The 23,364-nt window shown below is 37.9% G+C and overlaps 1 protein-coding gene across 7 annotated transcripts in view; it reads right to left on the bottom strand.

Annotated features, from left to right (window-relative positions):
- Positions 1-23,364, bottom strand: part of USP9X (ubiquitin specific peptidase 9 X-linked) — a 105,227-nt gene that overhangs the window by 59,644 nt on the left and 22,219 nt on the right. For 4 of the 7 annotated variants that reach the window (XM_055119687.1, XM_055119690.1, XM_055119689.1 and 1 more), the window contains exons 2-14: positions 19,462-19,715; positions 17,913-18,058; positions 15,563-15,642; positions 12,883-12,995; positions 11,635-11,853; positions 8,999-9,114; positions 8,405-8,656; positions 8,188-8,326; positions 7,616-7,768; positions 6,719-6,823; positions 3,326-3,532; positions 2,078-2,214; positions 205-353 (exon numbers count right to left, since the gene is read on the bottom strand). In XM_055119687.1, the coding sequence (XP_054975662.1) occupies positions 205-353; positions 2,078-2,214; positions 3,326-3,532; positions 6,719-6,823; positions 7,616-7,768; positions 8,188-8,326; positions 8,405-8,656; positions 8,999-9,114; positions 11,635-11,853; positions 12,883-12,995; positions 15,563-15,642; positions 17,913-18,058; positions 19,462-19,557 (1,912 nt within the window). In that variant the 5' untranslated portion in view covers positions 19,558-19,715. The remainder of the gene's footprint in view (positions 1-204; positions 354-2,077; positions 2,215-3,325; positions 3,533-6,718; positions 6,824-7,615; positions 7,769-8,187; positions 8,327-8,404; positions 8,657-8,998; positions 9,115-11,634; positions 11,854-12,882; positions 12,996-15,562; positions 15,643-17,912; positions 18,059-19,461; positions 19,716-23,364) is intronic. The other 3 variants (XM_055119688.1, XM_055119691.1, XM_055119693.1) reach the window with 1 other exon arrangement.

The raw sequence follows: 23,364 nt of genomic DNA, 5'->3' as shown, positions 1-23,364 counted from the left end.
CTGGTCTGGGATTTAGAGCGCATTAAAGTTAGTAGTAAAAATGGATCATAAGTCCACGAGAATATAACTGGCAAAAACCAATTATCATATTGTAAATTTACTGTCTTATCTAATTAATGCCCCCCCAAAAAAGGGCAAGGAAAACCCATTTGCAAGGGAAGTTGCTGTTATTTCCCCAAATCCATATTAGCTAACAATACATACCTCTAGCATACAGTCTCATGCTTTCCATATAAGTTGCAAGGTTCTCTGCTACCAAAGTAACTAGGGCATGATTGTGCTGAAGTTGATTGATTAAATCATGGCGATAAAATACATGGGGACTTCGCTGTGTTTGACTGAAACGAGAAGAACTTAACAATATAATTAGGAAATTAAGTTCTGTTATAATCAAAGAGCTTAATTATTTACTATACATTTATTTATATTTTGGGGACTATCCTGGCAATGCTCAGGTATTTCTCCTGGCTCTGCTTAGGGGACCATTTGGCATGCTCGGGACTGAACCCGGGTTGGCCGAGTACAAAGTAAGTTAAGTGCCCTACCTGCTGCCGTATCTATACGACCCATATATTGAATTTTAAAAAATGGTTTAAACTTTGACCACTTCTATCACTTAATGACAGTGTCAAACAATTTAGATAAGTTTCTTTTCACCACCTCTAACTAGGTAAAAATTGTGAAAAGTAACTTTGATAGTGTCAAACAATTTAAAGGAAAATAATCCTGACTCCCTGCATATCTGTGTTGCAAAGGGCTTAATCCCCGTTCTGTGCTAAGAGGGATAGCTGTTTCTGTTGAGGAAAACATAGAGTGAGGGATCAAACTGGGGTCAGTCATGTGCACAGAAAGCACCTTTAACCCCTGCACTATCATCTGGCCAATGGTTTAGTTTTCCTGTTTGTTCCTCACTCCAAATGTATCAAGTATTTTGAGTGAAAGACAAGAGTCATATAACTTTGATTATATTAGACAGTCATAAATGTTTTACCCTTGAAAGGCATATTAATCCCTTACTATACCTATTAAAATTAAACTCTATCAAAGTATGTATAGAAAAAAACGTCGTGTTTAGCATTTAATGGAGATCATGAACATTAACATAATGTTTTGAACATATATATATATATATATACACCCCCCACAAATAACCATGGAAGTATATACTTAAGTATTCCATTCCCCTGCCGTATTTTTTTTATTGGGGGGATGCCATACCCAGCAGTCATCAGGGATCAATCCTCGTGGGCTCAGGGGACCATAAGGGGTGCTGGATTGGCTGCATACAAGGCAAGCGCCCTATGCACTGTACTGTATCTCTGGACTCTGTTTGATTTCTACTCACATACTCTAGTAGTACCAAAGCATCTATAAAGTTTGACATGACTACTTCCAGAACAGTCAAATACAAACATTCTTTTAAAGATAGGCAACACAAAGATTAAGCTGTAAATTACACTTAAGAATTAAATCAAAGAAAAAAATTGAATTTATTTCCAATTATAATAGTCACCTTTGTTACGAAGCATAATTTTTTTTAAAATGTAGTATTTTAGTAACAGGAAGATGGCTCCAAGGGACAGAGCACATACTTTTAAGCAGGAGCCCGGCTAACAATTCTGGGTTATCACATGGTCCCACAGCACCACCAGGTGTCACCCCCAACCAACCCTCATTATTCCTTCTATCTTTCCAAGTTATTCTTTTTACAGAAACAAAACAGTATGTAAAAGAGCCTTCCCCATTATAAAATCTTTTACGGCAAACTTCCCACCTCGCTCCAAAGGAATACTTTCAGTGAAATTTTAGTGTATGCACATTTTAGAATAGTTCTTTTGTAGTCAGCTCTGTCCACAGTTTATCACAATATTATTTCTTTCTGTCTTTTCGAAAACCCTCATTTATCAGCTTCATCAAAAGAAGTGAATATGTCATCAGGGAAACTTGTTTTGTTCCAAACAAACCCATCTCATAGCATCTAGCCATCCTACTCAACTCTTGCTTGTGAATGGATATACTGCTTTTTTACAACTAAATACATGAATGAAAATGCTGAAAATTTCTATTAGAACATTACCTTAAGTTTTGAGGTGCTTCACCAAATAAGCTACAAATTTCTCTGATTTGTTTCAATGCAGGTATAACCCATTTGTCATTTGTGCGAAGTTCTTCAATGAAACGATCTATCCACTGAATCTTCTGTGTGTCACGATCCTGAAACAAACAATTTCAGTGTTTGATATACAGGAAGCCTCAGAAATTATGCCTTCATATTATTTTGACAATTAAAACATAGAAAAATTAGCATTATAATGATGTAGATACTGACTCATTTTGCTTTTACTAACAAAATGTCAAAATACTAAAAAAGCTCAGTATTTCATAAACTTATCTATATACAAAAGTATGTCATGTTATACATATTGAAAGAGATTTTCTTTCAATCACTTTTTAAAATTCGCAGAAAGGGGGCTGGAGAGATCACGTGGGGCACTTGACTTGCATATGGTCCAACTGGGTCATATCCCGGGCACCAAGTATGGTCCCCCAGCCCTTGCCAGGAACAATACCTAAGTACAAAGACAGTGCACTGCTGGATGCTGCCCAACAAACACAAACCCAGTAGTTTTTAAAAGAAAAATTTACTGAAATTATCATTATGCTATGGTTTCAGAGGCTCTAAACCTATGTTACTATGTCAGTAACAACCCCAATTATTCACATGGTGAAAAATATATTTACTGAGAAAATAATGGCATAGCAACAAAGTTTTAAAAAATTCACCAAGAGGGGCTGGAGCAATAGCACAGCGGGTAGGGCGTTTGCCTTGCATGCGGCCGACCCGGGATCGATTCCCAGCATCCCATATGGTCCCCCAAGCACCGCGAGGAGTAATTCCTGAGTGCAAAGCCAGGAGTAACCCCTGTGCATTGCCGGGCGTGATCAAGAGAAAAAAAAAGTTCCCCAAGACACAGTGAAAGGAAGCGCAGACACTCTGGCGTAGGGTGTGATATTGGAACATTGTTGTTTGCATGAAAATCTATCAATAATACTTTCAAAAAAGCCTCAAAAGAAAGTAAAACTAAACAAAAATTGAGGACATCCACACACTCAAGCACTTAAAAAAAATTAAGAGTTTACCTTCCTAGTATAGAGACATAGCTGAGCATATATGCTTTGCCACATACTGCTAGGAGTTCCCTACAGGTGCCTGGGCAGCCAATCAATCCCCAAAAAATGATGTAAAACTAACATGGAAATTCTGTAACTAAGCCATTTGAATCATGAGGGTTCAGAAAACAACACAAAAAGCAAAGGTGCTTACCTGGGAGCAACTATAGTCTAGTATTTTGATGTGAGCACTGAGTGCCAGGTCCATGATGTCGACAGGAACATCATCACTGTGGGCCAGATTCCACAGCAGATTCAACACTTTGTGTGCCATCACACCATCTTTATCATCTTCTGCAAGACGACGTATCAGTTCAAGTAGCTTTTCACGTTGTTTTTTACTTGCATTTGTCCAACTGGCCTAGAAAAACAATTCAAATGACATCATAACATTACTCAGTTGTCACCGTTGAAACTGCCATTCAATTAACTAACCAGAAACACCACGTAAGCTAGGCATAGACCTGTTCAAGACATCTAGGAGATGAGCCAGAGAACACAGGACTTAAGGCACTTGCCTCCATACAGCCAACCCAGGTTTGACCCCCTGACACAACATATGGTCCTCTGAGCTCCAAGAGTGATCCCTGAGAAGAGCCAGGAATAAGTACTGAGCACTGCCAGGTTTGGCCCAAGCTCACACCAGCCTACCACCCCAAAATAATGAAATCTGCTCATCTAAAGCTACCTTACTACTAGGTGGGAGAAACTATTTACAACCTTTCAAATTAGAAGAACATTTGTACTGTTCAACAATTTTTATGGATTAAGAAAGATATTAACAACCCATTGGGCAAAAAAAAAAAATCGACAAAACCTGAATGGTCTAACCACAATATAAAATAAGACAATAGAAATATGAAAAGACCTTCTATCTTGTTGATAATCGAGAATAGAAACAGAAAAAGCACAAGAAGTCAATGTCTCACACCAAGCAGAATGTCAAATATTCAGAATGCTAAAAAAAAAAAAAACTCCTAGCAAGCATTTAAAGTCTTTGATCGGACTCTAAATTTAAATTGGTCTAACTACTTTCAAGAACAAAGATTTACTTAGAAGTCAAACATCTAAAAACTAAGCTAGCAAATACGCAAATAAAGCCTAATCAAAAGAGCTAGAGTGATAGTACAGTGGGTAGAGCAAATGCCTTGCACGTGGCTGACCTGGGTTCGATACCTGGCATTTTATACAGTCCCCCTCGTACTTCTGGGGAACAATTTCTGAAAAATGAGTGTGGCCCAAAACCCAAAACTCTCACCAACATGGTTGTAATCATTAGTTTGCAGTCTAGAAAGAACTGCAAGGGAACTGAGGATCTGGACTTAGTAAAAGGATAGGGAATTGTCATATTTAGAATACAAATGCATTTATAACCACCAGAGAGGAGGGGGGTACCCAAGGCAAGTCCAGGTTAATGTACTAGAAAAAAACCCACTTCTTTCCTGCTCCAATCATGAACATTATCTGTCATGTACCATCATTTAAGAAATTATTTCCAGATTAAAAGAGACAAATATTTTAAAATACCCAGGGTAACTATTATTTACTCATTTGCCTTTAATATACTTCAATGGATTAAGAAGTTTTTCAAGTTTTATCTTTAACGGAGTACTAAAAACGTGGATAAAAAGGTTGCATCAACATTTTGCTCACCTCAAAATAAAATTTGATTCACAACTTAAGTGTGCCTCTGACTCATCTGAGAATATTGCGAAAAGACCTCCCCATATCTACCAAATCTAATTTAGTCTGGAGTACAGAAGCCAGTAGTTGTTTTCTTGTGTGTGTGTATGTGTGTGTCTGTATATATATAAAGACATATACATATCAAAAAAGGTATAGATAATACACTGTATTACAGTACATAATGTATATACATAGTTATTACAATGGTCAAGAGTAACACATGGTACACAGTACTCTAGAAATTCAGCTGGGTCCATTTCTAAAGCTAATGCTAAATGAAATCTAGATACAAAGTCTTCTGTGTGACTGCAATCCTCCTTTTTGTTCATCACACTTGCGTGTGGAGTGATACTAACATTTATTCATTCTATATAAAGAAGTATTCCATTACATGAAAGTTCAGTAATTTATCCACCATACATAGCATTTTTTTTTCAGGGTGGGGGCCACATCAGACAGTGCTTGGGACTTACTTGCTCATGGTTCTGTTCTTAAGGATCACCACTGGTGGGCCTGGGAAACTATATGGGGTGCCAGTGATCAAATCTGGGTCAGCCGCATGTAAAGTAAGCAAACTACCTGTAGCACTGTCGTCCCTGTTCATCGATTTGCTCGAGCAGGCATCAGTAACGTCTCCACTGTGAGACTTGTTACTGTTATTGGCATATCGAATACGCCACAGGTAGCTTGCCAGGCTCTGCCATGTGGGCGGGGTATTCGCGGTACCTTGCTGGGCTCTCCGAGAGGGACGGAGGAATCGAACCCGGGTCGGCCTCGTGCAAGGCAAACGCCCTACCTGCTGTGCTATCGCTCCAGTCCAAGCACACTACCTGCTGTAGTATATTACTTGACCCCAAAGCAGCATTTTGCCATTACAAAAGATTCTTCTAAGTCTATCCTGATATATGTGTAACTTTCATATTATAATATTCATATGCATACATATAAATAATAGTATACTCAAAAATCAAACCGATAAGCTGTGAAAATCTCAAAATTTTCAGGAAGTGATCTCTAAAGTAATTGCAGTGAATACAGCAATGTATTTTCTCACTGGCACTGGCACGCTGGTGTCTCCAGAATAATAGAACACCTCGTGAAGACTGCCATTAGGTCTTCCAGGACTTCATCCACAAATGCCTCTCTCTAATCTGGCTTATAAAACTCAACACTAGCAATGGCACACCAACAACATGCCTTAGAAAGAAAATGCTGGCATCATCCAAATATGCTTATAGGAGCTCATGGATGCTACAACTTATGAATTCCATTTCCATTTTGCCTGTGCATATCACCCCCAGAATACTAAGATTATTTGGTAATGTCCTGCTGTCAACTCTTTCCAATGCATTACTCAGATATCCCAAAAGTCCCCTAGATTTCTCCTAACCCACAGTATAAAAATTACTAGGGGAAATTATTGTATAGATGAAGAATTTTGAAGCTATTACTGGAAAATTAAACAATGGCTAATATGTGATAAAATTTAATTTCTGTATTTATTGTTCAAGAACAACTGAGAACTAAAGAACTGCATTGAGGGGGCTGGAGCAATACCACAGCGGGTAGGGTGTTTGCCTTGCACGCAACCGACCCAGGTTCGATTCCCAGGATCCCATACGGTCCCCTGAGCACCACCAGGGGTGATTCCTGAGTGCAGAGCCAGGAGTAACCCCTGTGCACCGCTGGGTGTGACCCAAAAAGCAAAAAGAACTGCATTGAACATGAAATGGTTAGGCTAGAAAGATATTTCAATCAACTGGAGGACAGACTGTGCATTCAGGAAGAACTAAGCCGGACAACACAACAAGGAAAGTAAAGGAAAGGAAAAAGGTAACACTTTACTGTGAACTATTTTTACCTTAAAGCAATCAAAAAGATGATCAAGTTGTTCAGGAGAAAAATCCCATGCCAATTTTGCCAGAAGATCATGTACATTCTTCACAATTGCTTCATGCTTTCCCGCCTATTGAAAAAACAAAACCAATGAAAATCATCATCAAGAGGACTTCTCCTTGAGCCTAGTGAGACATGGCCCAAAAAACAAAAAGATATATAATCACAGCTTCAGTTCTGAAAGTGAAAATGTTTATTCTTCTGAAAAGTATTGAATTATTTGTATTATAATTTCATGATCTTCCAATCTCACAAATTTCCTGAATTCGTGTCATTTATGAACGAAGGAATTATAGATGTCTGTTTTAAGAGCTATACCCACTATTTTGTGCTTTAAAGTACTAATAAATTTGCCAACCTTTTCCAAATGATGAACTTTTTATTTTATTTTGGTCTTTGGACCACACCTGGCTGTGTTCAGAGCTTCCTCCTAGCGGGGTTCAGAGGACCATGTTGGGTGCCAGGAATTGAATCCCAGTTGGTCGCATGTAAGGCAAAAAAAGATCCTACCTGCTATTCTATCTGGTACAACCTTAAAGAACACTTTTATTTTTAAAACATTGCACGCTATTTCAGAAAGAATCCTCACAGGATTATCTGTAAATTACAAGCACTTAAGGGCTGGGGGGATGAAGCAAAGGACTGAATTTCAGGCTTTACATGAGGCAATCCTGGGTTCTAAGCCTAATATCTCACGGTACATTGAAAACCAAAGGGAATAGAGGGAGTAGGGTATATGATGATACAAAAGCATGAATATACTATAACTCAAAAAAAGTCAATTTCATGTTAACTAATATATTTATTTGACTTTCAGTATCTTTCTTTTAAAACCAAGTAGCCACTATTTTAAATTCCTTACCTGTGCTGCCCAGATATTATCAAGATCTTGTAAGGTCAATGCTTTTTCTTTGATGACGAAACGAAGAATCTTCTCTAGCTTTTCTACATATTGAGGCTGATGAAGACTATCTCGCAGGACTATGGATAAGATATTGTTCTGCTGTATCCATTCCTAAATATAATTAAAAAACTTGTTTTAAAGAAGAAACAGACTTCTGAACCTATGTGATACTATTCACTTTTAAACAGAAACAAATTTTTAAATGCTCAAAGATAAGAGGACCATGTTGCTTTAAGGCATTTTTTAAAATGTCAATTACTTGGAACTAAATTTTGCACATAAATTATTCCATAAAATTAAGATACCGAACTAAAATCCTATTCCAACAATTTACTCAGCACTCTTGATGGTTTAGATATCACCACCACATAATAAATTGTTACTATCAAAAATTCGCAAAAGAAACAGCCATAATTAATCTAAACACCTTTTGATTTCTCCTAAAATGTTAGCATTACTAAATTTCATTAATGCAATTCTAAATTTTGTCTCAGATAAATTTTTATTAATTAAGACTCAAGAGAACTTACAGCCATTCGTTCAGCTGTGAGCCATTCTTCCTCCTCAGGGTTACCATGCCGGTGGGTGTAGTATGATACACTTGATATCACCTTATTAACTTCATTCAATGCATTCATCTTTCCATTGAAAGAAGATATCTGCAACAATCTACGGGAGAAATTCAGAGTTAAATACAACTCTTAACATACTTAAAGAAGTAGTTATCTGGAAAAATAAACAGCTTACCTGAGTATCATTTTTAGCCGAAATATTTCTAAATTTTTTACAGTTTCTTCTTGTCCTGGAACTCTCGAAGCTAAATTCTTCAATGACTTAATAATCATTGAAAGAGCATCATTTTTAGCTTCATTCTTTGCTTCTTTTTTCAATTCTTCGTCAGTTAAGTTTTCCAAAAACTGTGGAACCATTTCTATTACTGGAAGGAAGTATTTTTTCACTGTATGAAGAGTGAGAAACTCATAGCACTGTCCAAATGGTCTGAAAAAGAAAAATACAATATTACAGTATTCTCAATATAACTAAAACAGAATTGTTTACTTAAAAAAAAAAAAAATCCAAGCTACCAGTTTAAGAGAAAAACAAGAAACTCAGAGGCTGGAGCGATAGCACAGCGGGTAGAGCGTTTGCCTTGCATGCAGCCGACCCGGGTTCGATTCCCAGCATTCCATATGGTCCCCCGAGCACTGCCAGGGGTGATTCCTGAGTGCAGAGCCAGGAGTAACCCTGTGCATCGCTGGGTGTGACCCAAAAAGCAAAACAAAACAAAACAGCTTTTATCAAGCAATTTCTCATGCACCAAAGACACATTTTAAAACTTACTTAATAAGGGCTGCAATTATCTGAACATTTAATGCCGATCCATTAATGAAACGATCATGCAGTATCTGGAAGCCGTTTAAAGTGCCGAATTTGTTCAGAAGATCCACTAGCCAACCCTGAAACAAGATGAATTAAAAAAGTAAACTTCATGCTTTTAAAGAAAACTTGTACTAGATTATCTAAGGCCATTTTTAAAATTGAATTTTGCTAGAAAATTCAATGGCATTATTCTAATGTGTGTGTATACATACACACAGGAATATATACTGGAGTATATATATAAGCATATAACATCAAAGTATTAAGTACCATTAACAATACTGAAAGATGTAAGTAGCATTAAAACTGGCTATTCTAGAATCACCAGGGCATAATTGTTTGTACCAAATATAGTTGGAGAACTGGAATTAGAAGGCATGTTTCTATTTCAGGTACCATCCTGAGAATACCTTATCTAGAAATTATTTAAAAAATTTTAAGCGGGCCCTCGTGGAAAAAAAAAAATTGGTGACCTTATCAATGTTTAGATTAATTTCTTGTTATTACTGTGGCTAACTAAAATATCCTCATGAATACAATAAATTAAAGCCCAAGAGTTATTAATTAAAAGTTAACTCATTTTATTATTATCTACCGCTCCAAACTAGAATGAACATTCTGGCTGATGCTTTTACTGACTTGTGAATGTACCTCTATTATCACCTATCAGAGCTACCACAATGCAATATGGATTGTCATTCAATCTTTTATCTAAGGGACAGTAATAACTCAACAAAGTTTTTACAGAAAAAACATTTGTGGAGTTAAAACAATGTTTCTATGTACTAACTTAAAATGAAGTTATATAGAGCAAAGAATCTAAAAAACTTAGTGTACTCAAGTCAAATATTTATACCTTGCCTTCTTGAAAGGCCACATTTTCAAATACTAGAAAAACAAGGAGGTTGGGGTGTTAAGAGACAATTTCTCAACTAACTTTTAGGCCACACCCAGTGATGCTCAGGGGTAACTCCTGGCTCTGTGCTTAGGAACCACTCCTCGCCATACACAGGGGAACATACAGGATGCTGGAGAGTGAACCTTGGTTGGCTGCATAGAAGGCAAGCTCCCTACCTGATCTCTAAAGCTCCGAAACTTTTCTACCTTTTTAACAACTATAAACATCTTAGGCATTAATTCACTATGTCACTTCTGGTATTTAGCAATTTTGAGTACTCAATTGTAGTATATTTTAAATTCTCCACTAAATGAAGAGACTGAAATACTTAACATAAAATAGTACACATGCACCAAGTAAAAAATCAGGCCAAAGTTAACAATCATCTCATCTGGTGACTTTTGCAACAAGGCACGTTTAAGCAATTAGGAACACTCAGTAATTAGTGATACCTAAAATGAACTAGGCTTCAAAGGATGATATAAAAATACCTTCACCTCGAAGCGATCTTAAATAGCTATTCCCTGAATTTACAGATTATTGACCTACAAAGCAAAAAATAAACACATCTCATAGAGATGGTCACTATTAATATATGTAATTTACCCAAACAAAAATAGGGCATCAAGGGGCAAGAATATGAATTTTGAAGACATCAGAAAAATAACAGAATATGCCAGAGAAATAAATTTAAACACATTTTAATGATGCTAGTTTTTAACCGAATGAAAGCATTGTATGTATAAACTCAAATTTTCCTGGCTTGATTTTTAAGATCCACAATATTATACAAGCCCCCCCCCCTTTCTAAAACCTGTATCACAATTTATCTAATGAAAGTAGCATTATCTAGGTATATGGTTTTGAAAGTACATTCTGAAAAGTGGGTTCTAAACTTTATATTTTAGAACTTTTCTATTTATAGCACATACACTGAACTCCTATATGGGTTTTTTTGTTGGTAAAATAAACTAATTTCACTTTTATGCCCTACATTAGGTATTTTTGTCATATACGAATTTTGGAATCTAAATCTTATAGTTTAGAATCATCATGGCCTGAATCAAAGAAGTAGTCTTGAAAAACGGGGAATGGAGAGATAGCTCAAGTGTCACGGGTGTAGGCCTGGAGTGTACTGGAACGGGACTTCAAATCCCTTCACTGTATGCTCTCTGTCCAGCACTTCTGACCCAAGCAGCATCTAGTCAACCAGGATCAAGCCTAGAGCCATCACCAGTTGGTACAGCATAGCTGGGAGGTCCCCACAGCACTGGCTTGGGGGCCATAAGAAAAACACTGAAGAAACAAAGTGTGAAGGAAAAAAAGACATGTTTCATACTTTACTCGAATTATGACTACTTCCCAAGAGGCCACGTACTAACTACATAAGCAAAGTTGTTTATCTTTCCAAACAAAACAATGCAGAAGCCGAAGAGACAGTGTAGTAAGAGGCTAAGAGGCTTGCACTTCACGGGGCTGGCCCTAGTTTGATAGACAGCAACACATATGGTTGGTCCCTTGAACACCATCACAAATGATTCCTGAGCATGCCCAGATATGCCGCCCCAAGAAAAAACACAAAACAATGCATAGCCACTTTAAGAATATCATTCTCCCCACGTTCACAAGAAATACACATCATTTAAAGTAATGTGAACAAGCAAAACAGGCTAATTTTGAAAATAACAAACCAACACACTTTTGGTGATCGAGGGTCCGGAGAACGAGCAAAGAGTTCATCTTCAGGCAACTGAACATTGGAAGAAACAGATTCACATGGACGAGTACCATTGTAGATATGAAATTTGCAATGAGGATTTAAGGCCATTGAGAGAAGTTCTAGCAGTGGAAACCAATCTTGGGACAACTTGGCCACACATAGCTCCACCAGGCGATGAGTATTGTTGATAATACACCTCTGTTTTATACAAGGCAAAAGTGATTTTTAAGATATACACTGACAACTCCAAACAAAACATATTCCTATCATATCTCCGTAATGACCTCTAAATTTTTCTATACTGATCACTTGAAATGTTTAGTTTCACCAATGAGATACAAACAATAAATCAAATACAAAACTACTATTTATTCTAGACCTTACACAGTGCCTACGTCCAATGACTTAAAAAATGATGTAGGCTTTACATTAACAGACAAGCACAAATTGTCACTGCAAAGAGAAATTAACCTTTCTTTTTGTAATCTTTTACTAGATTACAAAATTTACTAGATTACTTTACTTTTTGTAATCTAATACTAGAAGCAATTAAAAAATCTATAAACAATGGACCAATTACCCAAGAAAATTTGCTATGCTTCAACACAAAGCATGTGTAACACTACTTGCAAAGTTTCAAACCTCACAAAGTTTCATACTGAATAAGAAGCTATTGGGATTTTTAACTATGGTTGTATTTGGGAAATAGTTCAGAGCACTCAAGTATCTGCTTACCATTTCTATAACACAGATATCTAAAACAAAGTAATGATTAACATTTCTGTCAACAGAGGATGCATATGCTTTTACTTTTTAAGAAATCTAGAATCTGACAATATTCAACAAAGTGGGTATTTGCTTAGATTGAAGGTGTTTAGAGAACTTGTTTTCTTTTGACAGTAACTTTGGGAATCACCCACTTTAGACCATATAAAAGTCTCTATGAAGAATCTATCACAATTACAGTAAGAATTCACCCATGAAACTTCATTTTTACTTATGAAGAAATTTCTCCATTCCTCACGGCCAGGTGTCAGTTACTGCAGTGTTGTTTCTTTTTTAATGTAAGTATTATTTTCTCTCTATAGTCAAGGATTTTCTCTCTTTCCTAGTACACAACTAGTTCTGGGTCAAATACATTACCTGTACATTTAACGCATGTGAAAATAATCAGAAAAATCAGTATGTAAAATGATTCTTAAGATTTTTAATGCCAAAAAGACTTACGTGAATTTCAAACTTCCAGCCACTCACTGCCTCATCGGTAAGAATCTTAGTGAATGATATTGTTAATCCATCTCGAAAAAATCGCTGACAAGCTTCACTTTTAACATCCAGGCCTAAGATCAAGGAAGAAACTTAATGTAAGCAAATTACCTGGCAGTTTGACAATATCAAATAAAAGGTAAGAAATATTTATAAGCTACTCACTTATAAATATTTAAAGGTAGCACATGAAGGCTACCTTTGAGGGAGAAAAACATTATCACAGACGGTCACAAAGATGTGTTTTGATTTGGGGACTCCGTCTGGCAGTGTTTAGGCCTTAACCCTCCTGGTTCTATGCTCAGGAATCACCCTTGGAGGACTCGGGGGACCATATGGGAATGCTGGGGATTGAACTAGGTCAACTGCGTGCAAACCAAGTGCCCTACCCACTTTACTATCACTTTGGTGCTCAAAAAAATAATACTCCAAGTGTTACGAGTGTTCCTGGGTCCAAAGGGCAATCTCAAAGAATTTAAAAACCACTTCAAGTTTATAGAGTTGACAATAATTCCAAATTATGATGCTAGATCTAAAGACAAAGTATTTATAGTAAATATAAATATTTCAAAGCATTATGAACTTTAAAACTTAAAAAATTGGGAGTCCCAGAAAAGTAGCACCAGCGGTGGGAATTTCATGTCTTACATGATAAGCCCTAATCCCTGGCACGTGACTCTCTGAGCACAATTAGGAACACTGGGCCTGAGCAGTCTCTGGTTTGGCTGGCTAAGTTCACCCGGCTCCTGAATCCCTGAGCACTGCTTAGAACACCACTCAGGGCTGGGGACAGAATGATTTTTTAAAAAGACATTTCAGGTGCCCAAGAGACCTGCAGGCCAGGCTCTTGCTTGCCTCGTGCAAGGCAGCCAACAGGGTTCAATCCCCAATGCCACATGTGGTCCCCAGGCCCCAAGCTCAGCCAGTATTGGTACCTGAGCACAGAGGCAGGATTAAGACCTGAGCACCCTCCACAACCAAAACAAAAGGGCACTTCATAACCGTCTGGTTGCAAGTTAAATGCTTGGTATAAATATCGTTTTATGATTCTAGATAAGTATTAAATAAAAATTATTTTGTTTTCCTATGAGTCTCTCACTATCTTACCATCTATGCCTCATTACATCTTAATTTTATCTTACTTTGGCATATGGCAACAAAACCATATGCCTCCAAAGACAGTCTTTAACTCTTGATGACAAAGATACCATTGGGTTTGGTCCAAAAGCAAAACAAAAAAACAGAAAGAAGCAAAGTTAGTTATTTGAACATAAGTTACCTGGATTTTGTTCTAAACAAAGAGGATATTTAAACCCAGTAATATGGGACAAAGAGCAGGGTTTAAGGCACTTGCCTTGCACACAGCCAAACTCAGTTCAAGTTCTACATGGCATATGGTCCTCAAGAGCACTGCCATATGTGGTCCCCAAAACAAAACAAATTAAAACTTTATTTTTAAAAACCAGTAATATACTTGCAATAGTGTGAGGCGTACATGACACATGTCCACTGAACATGAACAATACCAAACAAGTTTTTACAGTTTATTTTTAGAAGATTTACAAATCATAAAGACATGTTTTGTGTATATATGCCACTTTTGGCAACGCTCAAGGGCTACTCTTGGCTTAATACTCATGGACACGCAGTGCTAAGGACTGAACCCAGGGCACCTGTATATAAATTATGCACTTAAGCCCTTTAAACCATCTCCCCAAACACATTCTCAATGAGAGATAATTAATCTAATATAAGAAAATTCAGTCTTGCCATGGGTTAAGTTTCAAGCAAGGAACTCTAAATATTAATTTTTACAGCAATCAATTTCAATTGTGTTAATATCTATTGTTAAATTTTGAGAATGACAGGGAATACTGTTTATTTCTAAGAGGAGTCATTCGGTAGTTTTACCACAACTAGATTGATCACTAGAAAAAAAACCCCACAGGATCTCACCTTTTAAGCCATCCTTTTAGAGAACATTCAAACCTTTTCTGTACATTAAAAAATCAATCAGGAATGGAAAATAGTGCAGCAGTCAGGGCACATGCCTAGCATGTACCTGAGCTGGGTTAGAATCGCAGCATCACACGATCCTGAGCAACACTCAAGTGCGAGCCTCCCTTAGGAGTTCCCCAGAACGTCTAGGGTGGCCTGAGCAGCGTCATATCCTTGAGCCCTTGCATTAAATAGTCAGTGATCAAGACTGGCAAGTGGAATCCAGGGACTTCCTGAGCACTGTTTGGGAGCCTCCCCCTCCAAATAATATTAACATACAAATTACTGTATTTTAAATGTACTATACTTTAAATGTACTGTACTTAATAAGTAAATGCACTTTATATATAAATGTATATAAATATAATAAATGTACCTAATAAATAAATGTACTTTAAATGTACTGTACTTTAAATGTGCACACACTAATTTCTTAGTAACTTCTAAGAGTTCACAAATACCCTTGTAGATAGAGATGAATCCTTATTCTAAGTCATAAGCCAGAGCAAGAAAGCTCCTTAGATGCTCTAGTTCAGGGTTACTCGGAGTTTATTACGGAAGAAAACAAAGTTTTGAGAGAAGTGAAACGTGTATCTAGTAGCACTGCAAATATCGCAGAAAGCACAGTAACATCTGAACTTACCTTTTTTACTAAGATCAATTGCAGCTTCTAAAAGCACTTCTAATTCCCCTTTCGGCAAAACTGGAACCACCCATCGAGGCCTATAAATTTTAACAGAACGATGTTTATTAAATGTATATGACAAGAAGCACTATAAATAAGTTACTAACTTTAGACACTTAGCTCACCATAAAAACGTTAGTTATTAACATGTTAAAGTAGTAAGAAAGTATGGCTGGCAGAATAACTTCTTCGTGGACTAAGCACCATGTATTGTCTCAAATGAACCATATAACTGGGGCCAAAGAGATGGTACAATGGGTAAGGCGCCTTGAACTTGGCAAATCTGGTTTGATCTTCAGTACTCTATATGGTCCCCTGAGCACTGCCAAGAGTAAGGCCTGAGCATAGAGCTAGGAAGAGTAAGCCCTGACCACAGCAAGGTGTGGCCCAAAAACAAACAAAAAGGAGCCATTAAAATATACATCAATGAGACATGGGGAAATTATTTTACTAATAATATAAAACTACAATAATAATCAAGTATCAATTAAATTGATTTAATTACAGCTCACATTAAATGTTCTTTCATGATTCAGGTTTAGAGCAAATACTATGATGAATCCTTTAATTCTCTTCAACTCACCCCACAAATTTGGAAATGTAGCAACAAACACCTGAAAGGTAAGTGAGCTGCTGTATCTTCAAGTTACATTCATAGGCAAAGATGCGACTTCCACCCAACAAGGTACTCTCTCTATTCCAGTGGCAGCCCCAACTATTTAAGAGTGTATCCTTGGGGCCAGAGACAGTGGAGGGGGCAGGGCGCTTGCCTTGCACACAGGCGACCCACGTTCAATCCCTGGCACCCGATATGGTTCCCTGAGCCCCACAAGTAATCCCTGACTGACAGAGCCAAGAGTAAGCCTGAGCACCACCAGTTGTGGCCCCCAAACCAAGACTCCATCTTTTCCCCACCTGTTCCTCCTCTTCACAGCCAACTCAGCCACTGCTCCCAGAATGTTTAAATTAAAAAATTTTTAATTAAATTAAAAAATCAAACTAGAAATCAGTTATTTACTAAAAGGAAATATTTACTTTTCCCTCAGCATCATTAACTAATACACAACTTCATTCTTTAGTTTACATAATAAATTCACTTTACTAACAAGTCAACAACCACCAAGAAACAGAAAAGTAATAAAAATCTATTAGTTCCTTTGCTATGGGGTCCCTGATACAAAGTGGATAGGACAGGAACCACTACAATTGCAGAAATTTGCTGTGGTTTTAAGTCGCTTAAATTGCAATTAATCATGATTGGGTTTCAGGCATACAATATTCCAACACCAATCCCTTCAGTGGTGTCCACTTTCCACCACAATTTTTTCTCTCCCATTCACCAGTCTGCCTCTATCACAGGCATATTTGTAAAAAATAATTTTGAGGCACTGTGGTTTATAGTACTGTGACTGATAGGGCTTGATGCATAACAAAAAGTTTATACAAGTTTTATTTGCTTATAATCCATCAGATAACCATAACTAGAAAGCATTTACTACTTCACATTTAAAAACACAAGTTTAACTTTCACTCTGTGTCTTCCTCCAAATAATCAGCATGTATGTGATGATGCATGTATGTGATGATGTGTGGAAGGGGATGAAAAGAAAGAAATGCTTGTACAAGTATGAAAAATTATTCTTTTAACTGTCTGCAAGACAAAGATTAAGAAAAAGCTAAGATGAAGATGATTAAGTACACCAAATTAGTCAAGAATTCACAGAGCAGGTGCTAAAAAACTCAATCCCCTTTTGAATTGCAACCCACATATAAGGATATGCAATCAACACATCAATAAAAGTCTTCATAAACTCTGATATCAAACAGTTCTACTTCAGAAACAACAGCTAGGTCCAAAACTATTCGAAAATTTCACTGACATTCTAAAAAGTCCATTAATAATTAGAGGGTGGAGGGTGCAGTTTAGCAGCATTGTATTCCTGAAACATTAACAGTATTATAAATTACAGTGCCTAAAAATAAATAAAATTCTAAGTTAAAAAAAGAGCTTGGCAAAGAATGAAATGTTAAGGCTTCTAAGTGTGGTTAATGTCAAAGTGCAGATCATTCTTGTCTTATCCACTAATAACATTACTGACAAAAATGATGGTTTTCCTGGTGTTACAAGCATCGTAAAACAAAACAAAACAAGGTTCCACGCATGTAGCCAACCCATGTTCGACCCTGGCACCACACATGGTTCCCTGAATCTCACCAGGAGCGATCCCTAAGCACAGAAACAGAAGTCTAAGCCCTGAGTACTATTGGATTGTGCGCTCCCCACCCAACAAAACAAAAATTAACTCACCTATTAATCATGTCATCCAACTTTGCTAGGTCAGTATGTGGAAATGCAGGTTCCTCATCTTCAAGCTGTGGTGGAGCATCTCCCTGACCTTGCTCATCTGGAGGAGTTGCCGGGGAATTTTCATTTGAAGAATCAGGTGATGAGGTCTAATTAAAAAATAAATAGTCTACATCTAAAAGTCTGCAATATGTAAGGGCTAGAAAGATAGTACAGTAGGTAAAGGTCTTGCCTTGCCCATGGCCAACCTGGGTTCCACCCCCCTGCACACCATATGGTCTCCAGAGCCTGCCAGGACTCATCTCTGAGCACAGAGCCAGAAAGAAGCCCTGAACACTGTTGGGGTTTATAATGTGTATATAGCACCTAGTAATTCAAACACCAGCATAGATTACATTAACCTTTCAAAACACAGTCATAGAAAACTTACGTTTCTGCGCAACGGTGCTTTAAAAAATAATTAATCCTCTAAACCTTAAGAAAGTTGGGGTTTTTTTGTTTTTTTTTTTTTGCTTTTTGGGTCACACCCGGCGATACACAGGGGCTACTCCTGGCTCTGCACTCAGGAATTACCCCTGGCAGTGTCAGGGGACCATATGGGATGCTGGGAATCAAACCCGGGTCGCCTTCGTGCAAGGCAAATGCCCTACCCACTGTGCTACCACTCCAGTCCCTTCAGAAAGTTTTATATTGGAAATGAAAAAATGTATTAAAATAAGAAGTCAGTCCAACGTAACACAGCTCAAATTCTGTGGTCAGAATTCAACTCCATTATCTAATTCAGCAGTTTGTGTTCTTAACTATACTGCCTCTGCGTTTATTCCCTATTATTTGAGTCCTGTCATAATAAAAATTATTGTGGAAGTACAATATAACCTTTTATTTTTTTTTAACAGATTAAAGAAGTTTCTGACATAACTTTCATTCTTAATTTGAGGGAGAAATTTACTCCGTAATTTTCTTAGCTTGAAATACTATCCAGCATTTAAATCCTCCTGATAGTTTCCAAGTAAGTCACATCACTTTCAATGAATGCAGCCAATTTTATGCTCTACTTATTCTTCATCTTAGCTCACCTATTTCCTCCCCACTTTAGTTATGCATCACGCAACTAAAGAAGTTTTTATGAACATCATTCTTTTGGTGGAGAGGAGTGGAAGCAGCAAAAGCAGTGTACAGGAAGCCTTCATGACACTTCCAGATATACTCAGCCAACTGGACGGAACTGTTCAGTGCTAGAGCCCAGGGGGCAATCAGAGTTGTTTGGGGTGGGGGAACCATGTGATGAACCAAGGGTTCAAACTTGGGGACCAATACCTGGCTTACAAATAAGCTATCTCCCCAGCCCTGAACAGGATTAATTTTATAGAGCAGACACAGTGAGCTGGGACGTGGCTCACGTATACACAACTTCATTTGGGGCCACTGATACATTCCAGCAAGTTTGTATCCTCCCAGCAGCACATAAGAACATTCAGAAGATACTTAATCTTTAATAGCCCTTATTAGACATTTCATGCATTTTAACTAATTATCTTAATGAACATTGTACCTGATTCTGTTGAAGGGGGGGCTGAGACTGTCCATCAGGAGCCTGGCCCTGGTTGTCATTCCCCCCTACTGGAGAGCCACGAGTCGTGGCTGTCATACTCGATACAGGGCAGATCTTTGCAATTTTGTCTGCTTATGTAGTAGTCTTGAAAAAAGAAATTATAGTCCACTTATAGAAGGTGAAGTACCAGCATTTGTTAGTCTTGAAAAGGTCCAATTCAAGAAGAAAACATCCTGCAGAGACCATTGCATAACCTATAAGGAAAAAAAAAACCATTTTATTACATATAAAAAGATGTAATTTGAGGAACGGTTCCATTAGCAGCAAATCCAGTCCGAGAAAGCTATAAAAGCAGCAGTGTTAATAAAAACCTGTGAATGATTTAAAAAAAAAAAAAGCTCGTGTTATTTAACAAACTGGTAATGGTACATTTGTTTAGTCTATCCAAAAACCCCTAAACCCAAACCAACCATGAGTACAATCTAAAAGATCTGTTTTCTCTGTTGATTGTAACACATTACCTAGATATTTAGCTACCATTTTAGAAATAGAGAATGGCTGGCAAAAAAAAAGAATCTACAACTTGCCAATTCTTTAATTACAAAGTAAAACGTGTACACTACACACAAAGCAGGTAAAATCTGATTAAGAACGTACGGAGCAATTAATTATTACTATGCAAGGGCATTATAAATGACTTTTCAAAAACAAAAAGTGATGGGGGGGAGGGACTTCTGGACCACACCCAGCAGTGCTCAGGGCTTACACCTGGTGGGGCTGAGGGACCATACAGGGCACCAGAGACTCACATCAGCGGAGTGCAAGGCAAGAGTCCTACCTGCTATCATTCTGGTCTCCTTACAAATTGATTTTTAACTAAAAAATTTGGAATTATTTTTTCTTTGGAGTTCAAACTACACACATACGCCCGCGCTCGCACACACACACACACACACACACACACACACACATATTTCAATATAACCAAATGTCAAGTGACCTTGACTTTCACATTTGGCAAGTTTTTGGCCACAGGAATCCCCAGGGCCATAATAGAGCTATAGACCACAAGTGTTTTACAGTAGAATTCTTCTTTGGTACCAGACTATCAAAGGCTACTGAAAATAACATTAAACTGGTCTTTGTTCATTAAACCAACGGGTACCATCAACAGTTACAGAGCAAAATCGTCAGAAGTACTTTGACAAACATTGCTGTCTAAGTCCTTCTCCAGATTGTGTAAACTTCAATACTTGGAAATCAGTTTAAAGTACCAGGTCTTAAAAACAAAAAGCCCTCATTACATATTCTAATGTACTACTAAATTGAGAACATCAGCTGAAGGCTCCTATTTGATTTTAACTAAGGCAACAAACAACACTTTCCATTTTGTCTAGAAGAGCCTACCACAAATATAATAATTCAAATGCAACGATGGGGTTGTATGTAACAAGACTGTTTCACTAATCAAACTGGCCTAACAGAAAAGTTTAAGAATGGTCTGAGTACAGCTGAACCTAAAAAAAAATAGGGGGAAAAAAAAATCTTGAATGTGATAAAAACAAAATACAACAAAATTAAACAGCCTTCCTCTTTTGTTATTTGCACATACCTATATTAAAGAAACTTTTATGCAAAGGCAATTTTTAAAAGCTGAATAAACTTGCTAGCATTTTGGGTGTGCTAAAAATTATTTGACTCTTTTTATTTTATTTTTGCTTTTAGGGTCACACCAAGCAATGCTCAGGGGTTACTTCTGGCAGTACTTGGAGGACCGTATGGGATGCAGGGAATCAAACCCAGGTCGGCCACATGCAAGGCAAACACCCTACCCACTGTTATTGCTCCAGCCTTTATTTGATTCTTTTAAGTCACTCAAAAGAATCAAATAGCCAATTTAACTCATTCTTTACTTCCAATTTACTCCAATTTCTTCCTGGGTTCAGGTTCATGATCAGGTTACACTCTCCCTCAAATGATGATGCTCCAGTCATCTTCCCCCCACACCCCAACCCTCAATCTTGGTTTATGTAATCCCGAGCTCCAGGTTTTCTTTCCTTCCTACTTTTCAAGGGGGCATGAGTTTGGGAAAAGAAAGGGGGCCATATAGTGATTATCGGTGACTGAGGTTCACTGTTCCATAAGAAAACAATCACTAGACTCTAGGTCTGTAAAGGAAGAAAAGTTGGGAAATAGTGAACACAGAACTATCACAGAAGTATGGAGATAACATATTAGTATCATCTAGGGATTTTCCATCTCCTTACCCCCGCCTCCTGAAATAAGAAGGGGTGACAGTCTTGGAGTTGGGGGGAGAGAAAACAGTGTAATATTCGTGTGGGGCAAGTTGGGGTGGGGAGACAAACCTTGAGGCATACCAAAGAGAAATAATTTCTGGGGGCTCATGGATGGGGATGTGACTAAAGCAGCAGAGCACATGCCTTGCTGGGTTTGATCCCTGGAATAGCATGGACACCCAGCATTGGGAGTGCCTATCTTAGAGAGAGATAGCATCTGGAGTGCCCGTAGTCCCTCAAGCTCCACTCCCCATAACTTAAAAAAAAAAAAAGGTAAAACAATTGGGGACTGGAGAGATTATACATTTGGCTTGCCATAAGAATCACTTTTGTTCCTTATTAAAACTGAACCTGTATTCTGGACCCACTCCCCCTTTTATACAAAACACACTTAAACCTTCTAAAAATCGCATATATATGACTAGTACAATTGAGTTCTTGCTCTTTCCAAACTCTTTTAGTAAAGTTTAAATAAAAGTAAATAAAATATAAAACTAAGGGAGCTGGGGGTTTGACTCAAGTGATGGAGCACAAGTTGAAGGCCCTGGGTTCAATTTGCATCCCCCAGCAATTTTTTTTTTGGGGGGGAAGAGGAAAAGTTAGTGACTTAAGAAATGTGTTGGGCCAGATCGAAGAGTACAGCCACTTGATTTGCAGGCAGCCAAACTGTTTGATATGGCAGTAGACAAATTTTCTCTGTTCTTGTGGAACTATCTGAAGACCAAAATACTTTATTTTGCTCATTTTGGGGGGTTGGTGGTGTTTTCCTGGGAGGGGAGAGGGTGAAGAGTACGCATACCTGGAGTTTCAGCACAGAGCTCCTGAGTCATCTCCCAGCCCCCAAAAGAATGCTTGTAAGATCACGAGGATCTCAAGCACAAACTCCAGGCTCGAGTTTTAACTACCACAATACTCAAAAGTCCTAACTCCAGTTCAATTTGCAGCTTAAGGAAAAAAAAAAGTAAGGGCCATTCTGGTCAGGTCTGGCCCTCTACAACTTGAGCTGTCTCCCCAGTGCTTGCCCTACTCTGCTTTCTTTTTGTTGTTGTTGTTGTTGTTTGGGGGCCATCTGGTGACGCTCAGGGAACCATATAAAACACCAGGGATCAAAATCAGGTAGGCGGCATGCAAGGCAAGTGCAAGGCAAGTGGCCGAACCATTGTACTCTCTCTCTGGTCCCCTAGTCTGCATTCTTGTTTCTTCAAAATGAATTCCTTTATGTGGCCTCTGGGGCTCTTGCACAAGCTCTCTTAGTTTTGAACACACTGACTCACAAAGTCTTAACTCTCCCAACTTGAACAATTCAAATACTCCTTTTATCCAATGCTCTCAGTGAGTACACTCTCAATAGCATCCGTGTTATGATCGCTCTCCCTATCAAAGCATATACGGTTTCTAAGGGCAGAAGCTATATGATCTTTGTTTATCACTCAGTTCAAAAGATTTCACTGGTATACTCAAAACTAAAATGAGGACTGGAGGATCAGTGCAGCAGGCAAGGCACTTGCCTCACACATAGAAGACCAGGAGTTGAGCACTGACAGGACAGATGCCTGAGCACAGAACCAAGACTAAGCCTGAGGACAGCTGGGCATTGCTCAAAACA

This window comes from Sorex araneus, chromosome X, assembly GCF_027595985.1.
Source record: "Sorex araneus isolate mSorAra2 chromosome X, mSorAra2.pri, whole genome shotgun sequence".
Taxonomy (NCBI): domain Eukaryota; kingdom Metazoa; phylum Chordata; class Mammalia; order Eulipotyphla; family Soricidae; genus Sorex; species Sorex araneus.
Note: the sequence above shows the minus strand (reverse complement) of the source record. Positions and strands in the feature narration are given on the sequence as shown.